Source organism: Myotis nattereri (assembly GCF_964212035.1).
Source record: "Myotis nattereri genome assembly, chromosome: 6".
NCBI classification, from domain to species: Eukaryota; Metazoa; Chordata; class Mammalia; order Chiroptera; family Vespertilionidae; genus Myotis; species Myotis nattereri.
In genome coordinates, this window is record NC_138081.1 from 90,335,012 (window position 1) to 90,350,591 (window position 15,580).

Sequence of the window (15,580 nt, forward strand, 5' to 3'; positions counted from 1 at the left end):
AAGTCCTCTGGCCACCTTCCTCAGATAACCAGCGGTTAAATATACCACACACTCACACTGCTTTTACCAATAAAATGTAAGACACTGCAACCCTCAAGTAGACTACCATCCCTGTTATTCTGTTCCTCCCATAAAGCTCTGTGCTCTCCCACCTCCCAAACCCTGCCACACAATTGCCCTCTAGACATGTTCTTTTTTACAACCACCAAATGCTCCTATATCCCTAACCTCTGCTCCAAGCTTTCCTACCACTCCTTACAGCTGGTTATCTTCTGCTGACACTACTTTCCTTTCAGCCCTTTGCAATTATGGTTTTCATTAAAAGTAAATTGGCTAAAATGTGGGATTCTACGTCTTTGCTCTCCAATTATCCTTCCACATCATCACTTTCCTTTATACTCTTTTTTTAAAAAAGCCAGCTCTTTAGAAATTCATGCCATCTAGGAGCCCAAGTTCCTTTCTCTTAATGAACTCTTGCTTGCTCGCCCTCAATCACCCGTAACTTTGGTCTACCCTACGCCTTGACAACATTCTATAACATCCACATGGACAAATCATCCATAACCCTCACCTCTGTTTCTCCATTCCACCTCAAATATCACTCCCCAGATCACATTTCTAATTTTGATACCACCCATGTTTCTTTTTCAAAATCACTAATTTAAGGTTTATACTTAGACAACTTCTCTTTCTCATGTTTATTCCTACTGCAAATGTTCTTCAACCTCATCAAGACCTATTAACCTTCTACATCAGTCCTCCTCTTTCCTTTTTTAAAATATATTTTTATTGATTTCAGAAAAGAAGGGAGAGAGAAAGAGAGAAAGAAACATCAATGATGAAAGAGAATCATCGATTGGCTGCCTCCTGCTTGCCCCGAATGGGGATCAAGCCTGCAATCCTCACCCATCACTCTTAGCAGATGATCTGATTTTTCTACTTCAGAGAAAACTTACTGGAAAGTAATTCCCTTATCTTACCTACATAACCTAAGCCCATTTGCCCATTAAAGCAAAAGGGTTGTTTCGCTTCCTTTGTAAGGCTAATAAGCTCTCATTCCATGCTTTCGATCCTTTCTTCTGGATTCTCAAGAATCTTACTTGATCCTTCTCTCTTGAATATTTAATATATTTTAAAACTTTTTTTTTTTATTGATTTCAGGGAGAGAGATAGAAATATCAATAATGAGAGGGAATCATTGATTGGCTGCCTCCTGCACACCCCCACTGGGGATTGAGCCCACAGTAGCTCAATCGAACTGTGGCCTCCTGATTCATAGGTTGACACTGAACCACTGAGCCAGGTCAGTCAGGCTTAAATACTTAATTTCACCCTCTTAACTGGAATCTTGTAATTATCTTTTAAACTTGCCTAAGTCTTTGCCACTAAGAAAAATAATAATGAGGCTCTCCATCCACTCCAATATAGACCACTTTCTCAAAGTGTTATTTGGTGCTGGTTCACAAACTGATAGTGACATGATAGGAAATAAGTATGAAAATTGAGAATAAAAATTTAGAGACTTACAGAAATTTGACAAAATAATTTTATGTCTGTTAAAATGTGGTAATGAAATATTTGGACTTATATTTGGCATGTCATTTAAAATTTTAATTTTTCTAATAGTTCATTGGTAGTGTATTTTATGAAATTACCAATTCATAATAAATTAAAAATTAACAAATAAAAAGATCTTCGTCATAGTTAGGAAACACTATTCTTACTAATGTCCTCACTCTACCTTCATAGAAAAACTTCTCAGAGAATCATTTATACTTGAGTTCTTTTTACTTCATATCCATTTATTACTCAACTCTCACCAATCTGAATTATGCTCCTATCACTAAACAAAAACAAGTTACTCCATGTCCTATGAGCTGCATCGTGCCCCCCTAAAATTCGGTAAGTTCTGATAAGCCTTAATCAATATGACTGGGAACTTATGAGGAAATCTGGACACAGAGAAAGGCACCAGACATGTGCATGCAGAGGGACGACCATGTAAAGACCCAGTGAAGATGGTCATCTGCAAGCCATGGAAGGAGAAACCAAGTCTGCTGTCTCCTTTATCTCAGACTCTGGCCTCCAGAACAGTTAGAGAATATATCTGTTATTTAAGCCACCCAGTCTTTGGTATTGTTATAACAGTCCTAGCAAACTAATATACTATATCATTAAAGCCAACAAGGTACTTTCTAGTTCTCACCTTGGTCAACCTCTTTCCCTCTATTCCTTCCCCTTCTTTACCATTCTCTTCTGTAGGCTTTCAAGATACTAAAACCATATTGGTTTTTAAACTCCTTTTTAGCTAAATTTTCTGTCTTCTTTGCAGTTTTATCCTCTCCTATCAGCTGCAAAACAGTAAGCTTGGTTATAGTCCATACCGTCATTTTTGTCTATGTTATTACCTCCTTTAGGTGACCTATTTCATATGTAAGGCTAATACAAGAACTGTATATATCTAACTAGCTTCCTACTTGGCATCTTCATTTGGATAACTCAATGAGCCTAACTCAAACTCATGTCTACAACCAGACTTATGATCTTTCTTCTCCAAATCCTGTTCTCTCTTAGTATTCTCTTTCATAATGTAGTGTATCACCATCCGTTTTCCAAACCAAAAGCCTAAAGAATCATCCCTCTCTAGTATCATCGCCCATATACAATCACCAATCCTTGTCAATTTTACTCTCCCCATCTCTCTTAATTCATTCACTTGACTCCACTGCCATTGCCCCAGTCCAGAATACTTCTATTTCCTGTGAACAGTCTCTTATCAAGTCTATCCAGATACCATCTCTTGCTCTCTCTAATCTGTTCTTCATCCCCTGCAGCCATGTTTTAAAAACACAAATCTAATCTTGTCATCACCTTACTTGAAATGTTTCCATAACTGCCTGCTGGTCTTACGATAAAATCAATACAGTCCTTCTCCAGTCATATCTCATACTTTTGTTGTCAGTGCTCTAGCCACTTTCATTTCTTCGAATGTGGTATCAAAACCTGTCAAACAGGCCATGCATAAGGACATTCTTCCTCACTAAAGCCATTCCCTTGTCTTTCCTTCAGATACTGGCTCTATTATTAGTTTCACAGGAAGGTTTTCTCTGATCTCCTTGATTAGGTTAAAAAAAAAAAAATCACTCTATTCTATGAGTTCACAGTACCATGGAACTCTCCCCTCTTCATTCACACTTATGCAGTTATAATTCCACATGTATTTGTGTATTTGATCTTCCTTACTAGAATGGCAACTCCATAAAAGGGCAAGAACTTTATACCCAATGCCCAGCAAAGGGCCTGAAACAGTTGATCAATAAAAATGTGCTGAGCCCTGGCTGGTTTGGCTCAGTGGATAGAGCACCAGCCTGTGAACTGAAGGGTCCTGGGTTCAATTCCAGTCAGCAGCACATGCCTGGGTTGCGGCTTGATCCCCAGTTGGGGGCATGTAGGAGGCAGCCAATCAATGATTCTCTCTCATCATTGATGTTTCTATCTCTCTCCCTCTCCCTTCCTCTCTGAAATCAATAAAAATATATTTTAAAAAATAAATAAATAAAAATAAAAATGTGCTGAATGAAAGAAAAAATGAGTAAGGCCTCTTATCTATCTATATATCTATATCTATATCTATATCTATATCTATATCTATACCTATCTATATCATATATATATAAAAAGCCAGCGACTGTAACGCCATAACAACCGTAATGACCAGTCGCTATGATGCCCACTACGGCCAGCAAACCAGCCTGATTAGGGGGCGGGGGGAGGGGGGGTGGCCAGCAGCCAACCTCCCGCCATCTCCTCCTCCGACAGGCCCGGCCCCGATCCACCCTGATTGGGGCTGGGCCTCCCGGACCCCACCCATGCACAAACTCAAGTATTGGGCCTCTAACAAACACAAGATTAACAAAGAATTAAAATGCCAATTCAAAAATAACCTATAAATGATGTAAAATGATAATACTGTCCTGTCAGTGTGGCTCAGTGGTTAAGTGTTGACCTATGAACCAGGAGGTTATGATTCAATTCCCAGTCAGGGCACATGCCCAGGTTGTGAATTTGATCCCTAGTGAGGGATGTGCAGGAGGCAGCCAATCAATAATTCTCTCTCATCATTGTTATTTCTATTTCTCCCTCCCTTTCTCTGAAATCAATAAAGATATATTAAAAAACAACAAAAACCAACAACAACAAAAAACCCTCCATTTAAATAAAACAATTCGGATGGCCCATGAAGTTCATATTCTTTTTAAAAATGATAATAGCCCTGACCAGTCTGGCTCAGTGGATAGAGCGTCGGCCTGCGGACTGAAAGGTCCCTGGTTCAATTCCGGTCAAAGGCATATACCTTGGTTGTGGGCACATTCCCAGTGGGAGGTATGCAGGAGGCGGCTGATCGAGGTTTCTCTCTCGATGTTTCTCTCTATCCCCCTCCCTTCCTCTGTAAAAAATCAATAAAATAAAACAATTAAAAAAAAACATTTAAAAAATGATAATACCTAGGACTTACAAATATAGGAATTCTCATATTAAACTGATTGGGAAAATATAAAGTTGGTAACATCTTTCTGAGAGCAAAATCTAAGAGAAACCTTAAATTTTTGCAAGTTTTAAAAAATTTAACAAAATCATTAGGAATGTACAAATATTTAGGAACAATGCATTTATAATGGCAAAAAAAAAAGGGGAAACAAGACAAATGTCAAAATTGAGAGACTGGTTAAATAAAGTATGTGATAAATCTATTTTAATGTAGCTGTTAAAATCATTCCATTTAATAATAAGGAAAGTTATGCATGGTATATTAAGTGAATGAAGTAGGTTTGGGTATGACCCATTTTTTGCTTAAACAAAAGAATCAAAATGCACATGTATAAACCTACCCAGGTTTTCCACAGGAAAAAAGACTGAGAAATAAAACACAACAAAATCTTGTGGGTATATATAGTGTTTTCTTTTTGCTTATTACTTTCTAAATATTCTATGATAAACATGTTTTTACTCTTATAATAAAAAATAGTTTGAATTGTATTTGTGGTTAAAAAGAAATATTTCAGTTGCAATATAAATAATTAAGTAGTTCTTAACTACTGCTGCCTATCAGAATTACCTATGGAACTTTAGGGCCCATCCTCTCATTCATTTTGATCTAGTGTAACACTGTAACGTTGTTATCCTAATCTGAGACTTTCACTTACTGTGATGCTTTTACCAACTTCTTAGACTAAAGATTTGATATACTTATATTTTAAAACAATGCTATAAAATAAAAGTAGGGGAAAAGTTTGATTAATCACCTGGTTTCAAACTGGCATTAATAGGTCTGGCAGCTGCTGTAACCATCTGTTCCCGTCGAGGATCTTGGTAACTCATTTTACTAATGAATTCAATTGCAGCTTCTATACTTCTGTTATTAGTTTTCTGAAGAGCTTGTATAACCATATCCTGACATGAAATTTAAAAACAAGAAACAAAATTTAAATCTTATAATTAATATGAGGGAAAGAGCTATGATTCCACTAAAAAAATCCAATTATGAAGAACAGGACCCCAAATCATAATATTCATGTCCTATTTTTAAAACTACTATAAAAATCCATACATTTTCAAATTACTAAAGAAAACAAAACAAACCCTCAAATCCTTCAACTGTTTAATATTTTCACCTCTATGTAACAATTAGTTGGTTTTTTTTCCCCCTAGGATTAACTTCTTCCAGGTAAATCATAGCAATATGATTCTAATTATTTCTCTCTCTTTTTTTTAATATTTAGAGAGAAAGGGAGAGGGAGAGCAAGAAACATTAATGGGAGCGAGCATTGATGTGCTGCCTCCTGTATGCCCATCCCCTCCACTCCCCCCCCCTCCCCCCCGCCCATCAGGGATCGGGCCTGCAACCCCAGGCATGTGCCTGACCAGCAACTTTTTGGTGCAGGGGATGACACCCAACCGAGCCACACCAGCCAGGGCTATTTCTCATTCTTTTTTTTAAAATTATTTTTTGAAAATATATCTTTATTGATTTCAGAAAGAGAGAGGGAGAGAGACAGAAACATCAATGATGAGAATCATTGATCAGCTGCCTCCTGCATGCCCCCTACCCCCACAATGGGATTGAGCCCAAAACCCGGGCATATGCCCCCACCAGGAATCAAACTGTGAAATTGTGAACATTCTACGCTGATACAATACGCAAATTTGTATACATATTAAAAGAAACATTTAGGCAGGAAGTCACTAAAAATGTGTAATGTAAGAAAAATCCTTTCTTTTGTTTTTAAAAGTTCTTACCTCATCGAATCCAGCAGCTTGTAAATCTTGAAGCATTTGTGGATTAACCTCTAAAGTACTCCGACTTGTTTCATTTGCGAATGGTTGCAGAGAGTTTCGAATTTCCAGCAAGGCTTTATGATGAGTCCCAAATTTGGGTGGATTTCTGACTTGTCGAGGATCTTCAATTGACATTTTACTCATGTTATGTTCAGCCTTTGCAGCATCGGATGGTTTGGATAAATTCCTAAGGGATTCCCGAATTTCTTGCAACATTTGCCGGCTACTGCCAGTATAGTTACTGGCAGGAAAGGTCTTAGGCCTCATTTGTCTATATCCTTCTGGCTTTTCACTTCTCTTCATGAAAACATCTATATGTATAACCCACACAAAGTACTTTAAGGGCCACTTGACAGATTCAGAGCCTTCTCTTGAGCAAAACTGAAAAAGGTCCTTTGCAGAAGTACCCAGGAATGTTAAAGTTCTTTACAATTTAAATAATTAACCCTATAAAAGAAAAATAGATAAAAGCTATAAAGTGATTTACTGATAAAGCAGTACCCTGAATTGGGGATGGAGGGAGAAGGGAGGACACACTGATTTAGGAGGTAGAGTTCTAGGTTATAGTTCTGCCTCTATTATGAATTACTGCATGATAAGGACAAATTTAATTAACTTCTCCATTCCTATGTCTTAATCTATAAAATTACATAAAATAGTGGTTATAATGATAAAAAATAATTTTAAGAGTGCTTTAGTGCCGTAGCCAGTTTGGCTCAGGCCAATGTGGCTCAGTTGGTTGGAGTGTCATCCCATACACCTAAAGGTCACAGGTACAATTCCCAGTTCCGGCACATACCTAGGTTTCAAGTTCAATCCCAGCTGGCACATACTAGACGCCACAGATTGATGTTCCCCCCTCCCTTCTCTCTCTCTGTCCCCCCCTTCCTCTTTCTAAAAATCAATAAACATATCCTTGGCCGAGGATTAGTTTATATAAAAAATATAAATCTATTTTCTCCCCACCCAGATGAGTTAATGGATTAAGAGAGGTAAGGTGGCCTGCCTAGGGCAGTGGTCAGCAAACTGTGGCTCGCAAGCCACATGCGGCTCTTTGGCCCCTTGAGTGTGGCTCTTCCACAAAACACCACATGTGGACGCGCACGTACAGTGCGATTGAAACTTCGTGGCACATGGGCAGAAGTCAGTATTTTGTGGAAGAGCCACACTCAAGGGGCCAAAGAGCTGCATGTGGCTCGCGAGCCGCAGTTTGCCGACCACTGGCTTAGGGTCATGTAGCCAGTAGAAGATCATACTAGGAATCGACTCCACACATCGTGAACCAACCCAGTGTTGTTCTCATTATACCTACATTTTGAGTTTCCTAAAAGCAGGGATTAAGACTCTCTCATTCTTTGAAGAGGCACATATACAGGGGTGGGCAAACTTTTTGACTCGAGGGCCACAATGGGTTCTTAAACTGGACTCAGAAGAAGGAGCTGCGGCCGTGTTTCCCGATGTTGCCATGTTAACACTGCTGCTGGTGAAGGAGCGGAGAGGAGAACAAGAGAACCCTCCGCTCTTTCGGCTCCGCGGGCGGATAGAACAGCCGAACGGGCCGGATCCGGCCCGCGGGCCATAGTTTGCCCACAGCTGGGTTAGAGTGAATAGACAAAACTTCCATTTCTTTAAAAGTTCAAACCTTCATCAATTATGCAAATATCAGTAAATCCAAACAAATATTGTTGATATTTTGTCCAACTTAGAGGAGAAAATAGGTATCATGACCTAAAGAGATTTTGGAGTGTTACCTTGGGTTGAATTAGGGTTATAAAAATTATGGCCTATCTCAATGCTCTGACTAAAATCAATTATGAGAATAGCAACAGTCATATGTATGGTTTCTTTCTTTGCAGCATAGTTTAGTTTAGTCAGCAATATTCAAGAATCTCTGCATAATGATGGCATTTCTTTCAATTAGCTTTCTAAGAATTAACTAATCAAAAGTGAAGAGAAGCAATATAATTTATCTTCATGCTGAAAAATTACTGCCATTTCTACTCGATAAAAAAGTTGTTCAATGACTAAATAACTGTTATGGTCTACAAAAATCCCCCACTAACCTAAATCTAACATTTAGAATGAAAACTAAATAACCAGAGTTGGAACAGTTACAAGGCTATCCTATATAATAAAGAGGTAATATGCAAATTAACCCTCATGCCATAACGCCATCACAAGATGGCAGAGGGTACAGCAGGGGCGGGGCTGGCCGCTCCATGCTCCTGCTGCCCGGGGTTCCCTCAGCCCTGCTGGGGGGTAGGTCCCCACTGCTACTCCCCACAGCTTCCCTGGAGTTCCCTCAGCCCCGCCGGGGGGGAGCGGGTCCTGGCTGCTGCTCCACGCGGCTTCCACTGGGGTGACCAGACCAGCAGGGGAGGGCAGTTGGGGGTGAGATCAGGCTGGCAGGGGAGGGCAGTTGGGGGCGAGATCAGGCCGGCAGGGGAGGGCAGTTGGGGGCGAGATCAGGCCGGCAGGGGAGGGCAGTTGGGGGTGAGATCAGGCTGGCAGGGGAGGGCAGTTGGGGGCGATCGGGTCAGCAGGGGAGCAGTCAGGCGTCAATCAGGCCAGCAGGGGAGCCGTTAGGGGGTGATCAGGCTGGCAGGCAGAAGCAGTTAGGGGCAATCAAGCAGACAGGCAGGCAGGCAGGCGAGCGGTTAGGAGCCAGCAGTCCTGGACTGCGAGAGGGATGTGTCGGACATCCCCCAAGGGGTCCTAAATTGGAGAGGGTGCAGGCTGGGCTGAGGGACAACCCCCCACCAATGCACAAATTTCATGCACCGGGCCTCTAGCCCTAATAAAGCTGGAATATGCAAATTGACCGTAACTTCACAACAAAGATGGTGGCGCCCACAGCCAATAAGGAGAGAATATGCAAACTGCTGTGGCAAGGTGAGAGGTGGAAAGGCCGCTCCAGGCTGGAGTGAAGGCGGTGCCGGCAGCCAGGGGAAGGAAGGCCTATTCTTGCACGAATCTTCATGCATCAGGCCTCTAATATTTATATAAAACATCAAGGGCTATCATTTAAAAAATAAATAAGTAAAAAATCTATAGAAGGAAGTCTAGATAATACCATACCAAGAAAATGTAGCAGTATTTTTTTATTTGCTTTTAGAGATTCGCAAGGCATGTTCAGTAAATACTAGGGCATGGAAAGACTGCACTTTTCCCAGCATGTGCCGTGATCTAGTTTCTTGCAGTAGCAGCTGGTCAGAGGAACACAATGCTACTTCTTTTGCTGTTAAATCAAATTCTTCCACTTGCCTTAGGGAATCAACTAGCCCATTTTACCTGTCTGTCAACTTATTAAAGGAAAAGAAATGAACTTAGTTAAATCACAAATGTGGCTATCTTAGCAGAGAACATTCATTCTAATTATAATTTCCTCTTCCTGGAGGAAATTTGATTAAAAAAAATAAAAAAATTTAAAACTTCGTAAATAATCCACCAAGGCCTGACAAAGTTCATGATCTCAGGCATTCAACCCATCTCCCAAACTGGAGTGACACCATATCATTCGTGTGTGCAGCTATCCTTCCTTCTCACTCGGTTTATGAATCACTTGCGCATGATGACATCTTTTAAGTCCTATTAACATATGGGCCAAGAAACATTAAACTTTATTCCCTTGGAAAATCACTTTCCATTGGCGAAGTCAGAGAACAGAGCGAAGTCACCTGAGAGCCGTTCCTCAACATTCAAGTTCTTCTCGACGTTAAAACCAACCATGTTCCCTTCGTTTTCTTCCCTCCATTCCCCGCATTGACACCCACCCTCGCCACATACAGATCCCGCGTCTCCCCACTCCCTGTGACCAGAACAGCAGCCGGCCCTCCCGCGGGCTGTGACCTGAAATGCCCAGGGCTCCTCCCAGGTGCGTCCGGCCCGGTCCCTCCAGGCGGCCGCGAACAGCGGCAGCTCTTTCCCTGCAATTTTCCTTCAGAACCACTTTCGCTTTCCTTCCCTCCTCAGCCCCGCGGACCCGTGCGTGTGGCGGAGGCGAGAGGCAGTCGCCGCAAGGAAGGCCTCAGGCAAAGCAGGCTCATCCCCGCCTCACCTGCGCCTCCAAGGCCGCAAGGCCTGGGGCTCCCCCTCCGGCCCCGGGCGCGGCCAACCCTCGCTTCCCCGAGGCAGGGCTCGGCTCGGTCCCTGCCCCCGGCCCCGTCGGCCGGCCACCCGCCGGGCCGCGGCAGCCCCTGGAGCCCCGCCAGCCGGGATGGGCGTGGGCCCCGGCGGCCACCGCCCCGCCAGCTCCGGCTCCGAAGGAGAAAGTGCGCCCCTCCCGCTACGCCAGCCCCGACCTACCTGCGAGGGAACGCGGGGCTCCTGGACAGCGGCCGCGGGCCAAAGGCGGGCGCCGAGGCGGCCGGAACCCCTCCCGGGGACCCCGAGGATGCCGGGTGGGGCAGGGCGGGGAGAGACGCCGGGGGGCGGCCGCGGGCCAGCGCGGCCCGTCGCGAGGGTCGCGGGGACCTGGCTCTCCCCTCAGCACCAGGCCATTGCCGCCGCCGCCATTTTGCCTTCCACTCGGTGTCGCCGCCGCCGTACTCCGCCGCAGGTTTCCCGGATGTGGGCATTTCCCGGCGTCGCTTGCGCGGGGGCCGAGGACTGGGGGCTTCTGCCCGCCCGGCAGCCGGCGGAGAGCGCCGCCTGCGGCCTCCCGCCCTCCGCCCTCTGCCCTGCGCCCGCCGCCCGCTCCCCTGCGTGGTGGCCAGCGTCGCCCCGCGCCGCCCCCACCGCGCTGCCCAGGTGACTCCCGCGGCGCGGCTCGTGGACCGAGCTCTCGTTCGCCGAAGTCCGCGCACGGACCTCACTGTTGTCAGTCGAGCTCTTTCTATGGCGAATATAGAATAAAGATGCGCATCTCCAGGAGCTTAATTCGCAGAAGGAAACAGCAGTGAGTTGCTCTCTGGAACCTCGCTGTGTCCATCAGGATTCGGGATTTTTAGAGGCTTTGAAGTAAAATGATTTTTGAAGTAAAATGAAAGGTCTCCTTTCCCCAGTAAATCCTTGAATTTAAGTATTTTTCAAAATATATTCTTGAGCCAAGAAAAATTAACCGAGTTTCGAGATTTTTATGTCAACCAAATCAGCAGAAAAGTCTTTATTGCCATAATTGGAATAACAGTGACGGTGAGGTTTTATTTTCTGGTAAATTGGAATTTGGGATGGAATCATTGGGCATATGATGTTTGAAAGCACCGTTTGTAGACCGCCTTTGCGAGTTCTGCCTCTTGAAAATGTAGGCAAGTTGGTGTTTTGAAATCCCCTTTCATCATTTTTCTACTAGAGTTTACCAAAAAAAATTTTTTTAATTGACTTCTTTTTCTGATGTTAGTTACTGCCTACTGTATCCAAAAAAAAATCAAATGTGAAAAGAAAAGACTATATTAAAAGATTACATTCTAAGAGCACTTGGTTGAAAATCAACGTTCCAGCCGAAGCCAGTTTGGAGTCCAGTCACGGACACATGCCCGGGTTGCAGGCTGATCCCAGTAGGGGGCGTGCAGGAGACATTATTGATGTTTCTATTGCTCCCTTCGGGTTGCAGGCTGATCCCAGTAGGGGGCGTGCAGGAGACATTATTGATGTTTCTATTGCTACCTTCGGGTTGCAGGCTGATCCCCAGTAGGGGGCGTGCAGGAGACATTATTGATGTTTCTATTGCTCCCTTCGGGTTGCAGGCTGATCCCCAGTAGGGGGCGTGCAGGAGACAGCATCATTGATGTTTCTCTCTCCCTTCCTCGCTGAATTAAATGAAAATACATTTTTTTAAAAAGAAAATCAATGTTTCACAACACAGAGTTTGTGCAAGGTAGAGGACTTGACCCAAGGTGGTCACTCAATAATCCTAGTTTTCACTTTCTTCCACTGGGGACTAAATAATCTCTAGGTCCCGTTCAGCCTCCACATTATATGAATCTGTGTTCACAGGCCTGCCTGCGTTTGGAAGCGTGTACTACCCACAGTTTTGTCACCTCTGTCATCAACCCATGGAACTTCTTAAGTTTCTCAATTCTCTCTGAGCATAAAGACAAGCATCTCCATAGACTACTGTCTTTGGGAAAATTCCTCGGTAATTCACGGAGCTGGGTGAATTGCTCTAAGACTAGGAGAGTGACTGCTATGAAGTAGGGCGACAGAAGAGGAGAGGAGAGGAGAGATCCGGAGAGAACCTGTAAGATTAAAAGTGGCTGAGACTGCAGGTGGGAGTGGGGGTGAAGGTGAAAGGCCAGGAAGATGCTTACAAGGGGTGCTGGATGTCTGGGAATGGCAATATCGGCCTTCATTGGAAGGTCTTTGCATTGCTATGATGGAAAACCCTTGGTCCAGCCAGTTTACTCACCTCTTCAATGCTTCATGGAAGTGGCAATTTTTTTTCATTTTTTAATAGGGGCCAAATTTCATATTTGGGTGATCGTAGGAACTGGGCATAGAAGCAGTCTGGAGACTAAGTTGTGGTCCTGAGAGCATCAGTCCTCCTAGGAATTCAGTCTTAGGGGAAGGCTATGAGCAGCCTCCTTGAGGGCAGAGAATCTGTATAAATTATTTGGAATTCTGATCAGATTGGTCTCTTCTCCCCCATTTGTTTATTCAAGCATTTACTTATAGAATTGTGGACTCGTGGATATTTTATATTTTGGGTATTTTATTTTGTTGAGCAATTGTTTCAACTTTGGCTATTGGGAACTTTTCCAGTTGGATTTTGTGTCCCTTTGACCTACTCCCATTATTTTTTGTTGTTATTTTAGAATTTCCTTACTTTCTGGCACTACCAGATGCTGCAAACTATCTTGTATTATTTCCAAACCCTCCAAGTAGCCCTAGTTCCTTTTTTTGGAAAATGGTATTAAAAACCAAATCTGGGGTCTGAGTGTGCTTATTGCTACTAGGGTATCATTACTTGTATGACCTCTCCAGCAAGAGATTTTTAAATTTAAGTTCATTCCATACTATGTGCAGGGGTAAAAGCTGTTTGGATTTGTTATGGCTATTATTTTAGAGTCTAGTATTAATCACAGTTTACCTTCATACATCCATGGCCTGCACAAAAATTGTTTTGACAGTGAATTCATTTCTGGTGGCTTTGTTAGGCTAGTCAGCTACTGTCCCCCAAAGTTGTCATGACACTTTGGAATTGAACATGTTTACTTTTAATTAAAAAAATTTATGTGATCAATTCTAGTCTTTCTCCTTTCTCATCATGCCCATCCCTCCATGGCTTCTTCCCTCTATGTACACCTCTTTTTTTAGTGAAATGTTGGAAATTATTATTTTTTTTAATATATTTTATTGATTTTTCACAGAGAGGAAGGTCAGAAACATCGATGAGAGAGAAACATCGATCAGCTGCCTCCTGCACACCCCCCACTGGGGATGTGCCCGCAACCAAGGTACATGCCCTTGACCGGAATCGAACCTGGGACCTTTCAGTCCGCAGGCCGATGCTCTATCCACTGAGCCAAACCGGTTACGGCTGGAAATTATTTTGATGCTAAGATGACTGCAGTCCAGGATGTTGCTGTTAGCTGTTCTACATTGCCACCAAACATTAGTCATGGTTCAGAATGAGGCCAATGAAACAGTCTAAACAGTTGCATGTCATAGTTTGGGAGCGCCCTAGGTTTCAGATCTATAAAATAAGAGCACTGCTTCAGACCATCTAATTCATTGAGCGAGATAACACACTGAAACCATAAGCTTAAATGATAAACTATATAACAGTGAACTTATACACTTCTTGGACAAGATTCTAGAATGGATAATTCTTGTTTAATTTTTTCATTGATTTCAGAGAGGAAGGGAGAGGGAGAGAAACATCCATGATGAGAGAGAATCATGGATCGGCTGCCTCCTGCACGCCCCCTCAGGATCGAGCCCGCAACCCAGGCATGTGCCCTGACCAGGAATCGACCCGGGACCCTTCAGTCCACAGGCCGACGCTCTATCCATTGAGCCACACCAGCTAGGGCAGAATGGATTATTGAAAGGATATTGCCACAGTACTATGAAACAGAAGTATAACTCACAAAGGACAAGGAATGTTTCAATTATTCCAATTTTTTGATAAAATAGCTATAGCACAGATGTTTTCTCAAAATACTAGTATTGTGAACAAGAGAAATGGGGCAGAATATCAACAAATTAGGTTGGTTTATAAATATTTCAATGACTGTAGCCAAATACCAGTGATTTGTGTGTCACTGATGATTGAGAGGACTCTAGGAGTGGGCCGAAGCACCTCGGTCCATTTAACCTATTTCCTAACTAATGGGATGAGAGTAAAGAGAGCATGCTGGACAATTCTGAAAATAATTTGTTTCTCAAGAAAAGATTCCGAGGGGATTGTTAATTCTTTCCTATATTGAAATAAAATGTGTCTTCTTAGAACACGAAGGATGGACCTACAGTAAGGACCAAACCCACCTGCATTAACTCAATATGGGAGGTATGGCTTAAGCATATCCTGTGTGAAAACTTAAGGGTTAAGTTCAATAGTCAGCAGTCTAATTGAACAAATGTCAGAATTACTCAAATAAACTCAACACAGCATTACAAAAGAGTACTGTGCCCAAAATCAGGATAAGATTTCTATCATATTCACAAGTGAGGCAGACACTCCCTGGAAAAGTATTCATTTTAGAAGTCTCACTTTAAAGTTGGCCTTTGGAAAACGGGAGTATTTTTGTAAAAAGGAAAATAAGATTAGGATTTAGTTCAGTTTGCACTGAGGCAGTGCTTACTATGGACCAGATATTGTATTAAATATTGTCAATATAACACCCACACATGGGCTCTGCTTGTAAGCTTGTGGCCCAGTAGAGGGAGAAAGGCTCTGCACAACAGGCTTTAGAAACAGAGTACAATTTAGCCCACACTGTCAGAGGTCAGGGAAGGCTTTCTTGAGAAAATGACACCTAAAAGGAGTCCCGAAGAGTAAGCAGGATCTAGCCAACTAGGGCAAGAAAGGCGGGGACGGGAACCTTGCCCTCAAGAAACCAATGAAGGGATAGACTAAGAAGTTTCACCCTAAAGTAGCTATAATATGTAGCTACTCGAATATGAGAGGAATTAAAATTTTTGTGGCTCCTGAGGATAGAAGACAAATGGAAGCCTATTTCAATTCAGTATATGAAAAACTCATTTAGTGAAACCTTATGGTTAAGTACCCCAACATAATGCAAATTCAATAAATGAATTGGTGGCGGGCTTTGTCTCATAACAGGTTCACATGATCATTTTA

General features: G+C 42.8%; 1 protein-coding gene across 1 annotated transcript in view; it reads right to left on the reverse strand.

Moving 5' to 3' along the window:
* LATS1 (large tumor suppressor kinase 1) overlaps positions 1 to 10,887 on the reverse strand; it is a 29,918-nt gene extending 19,031 nt beyond the window's left edge. Inside the window, exons 1-3 of the mRNA XM_081094104.1 lie at positions 10,642 to 10,887; positions 6,298 to 6,783; positions 5,304 to 5,451 (exon numbers count right to left, since the gene is read on the reverse strand). Coding sequence (XP_080950230.1) covers positions 5,304 to 5,451; positions 6,298 to 6,639 — 490 coding nt within the window. The 5' untranslated portion in view covers positions 6,640 to 6,783; positions 10,642 to 10,887. The remainder of the gene's footprint in view (positions 1 to 5,303; positions 5,452 to 6,297; positions 6,784 to 10,641) is intronic.
* Positions 10,888 to 15,580: the final 4,693 nt, after the last annotated feature.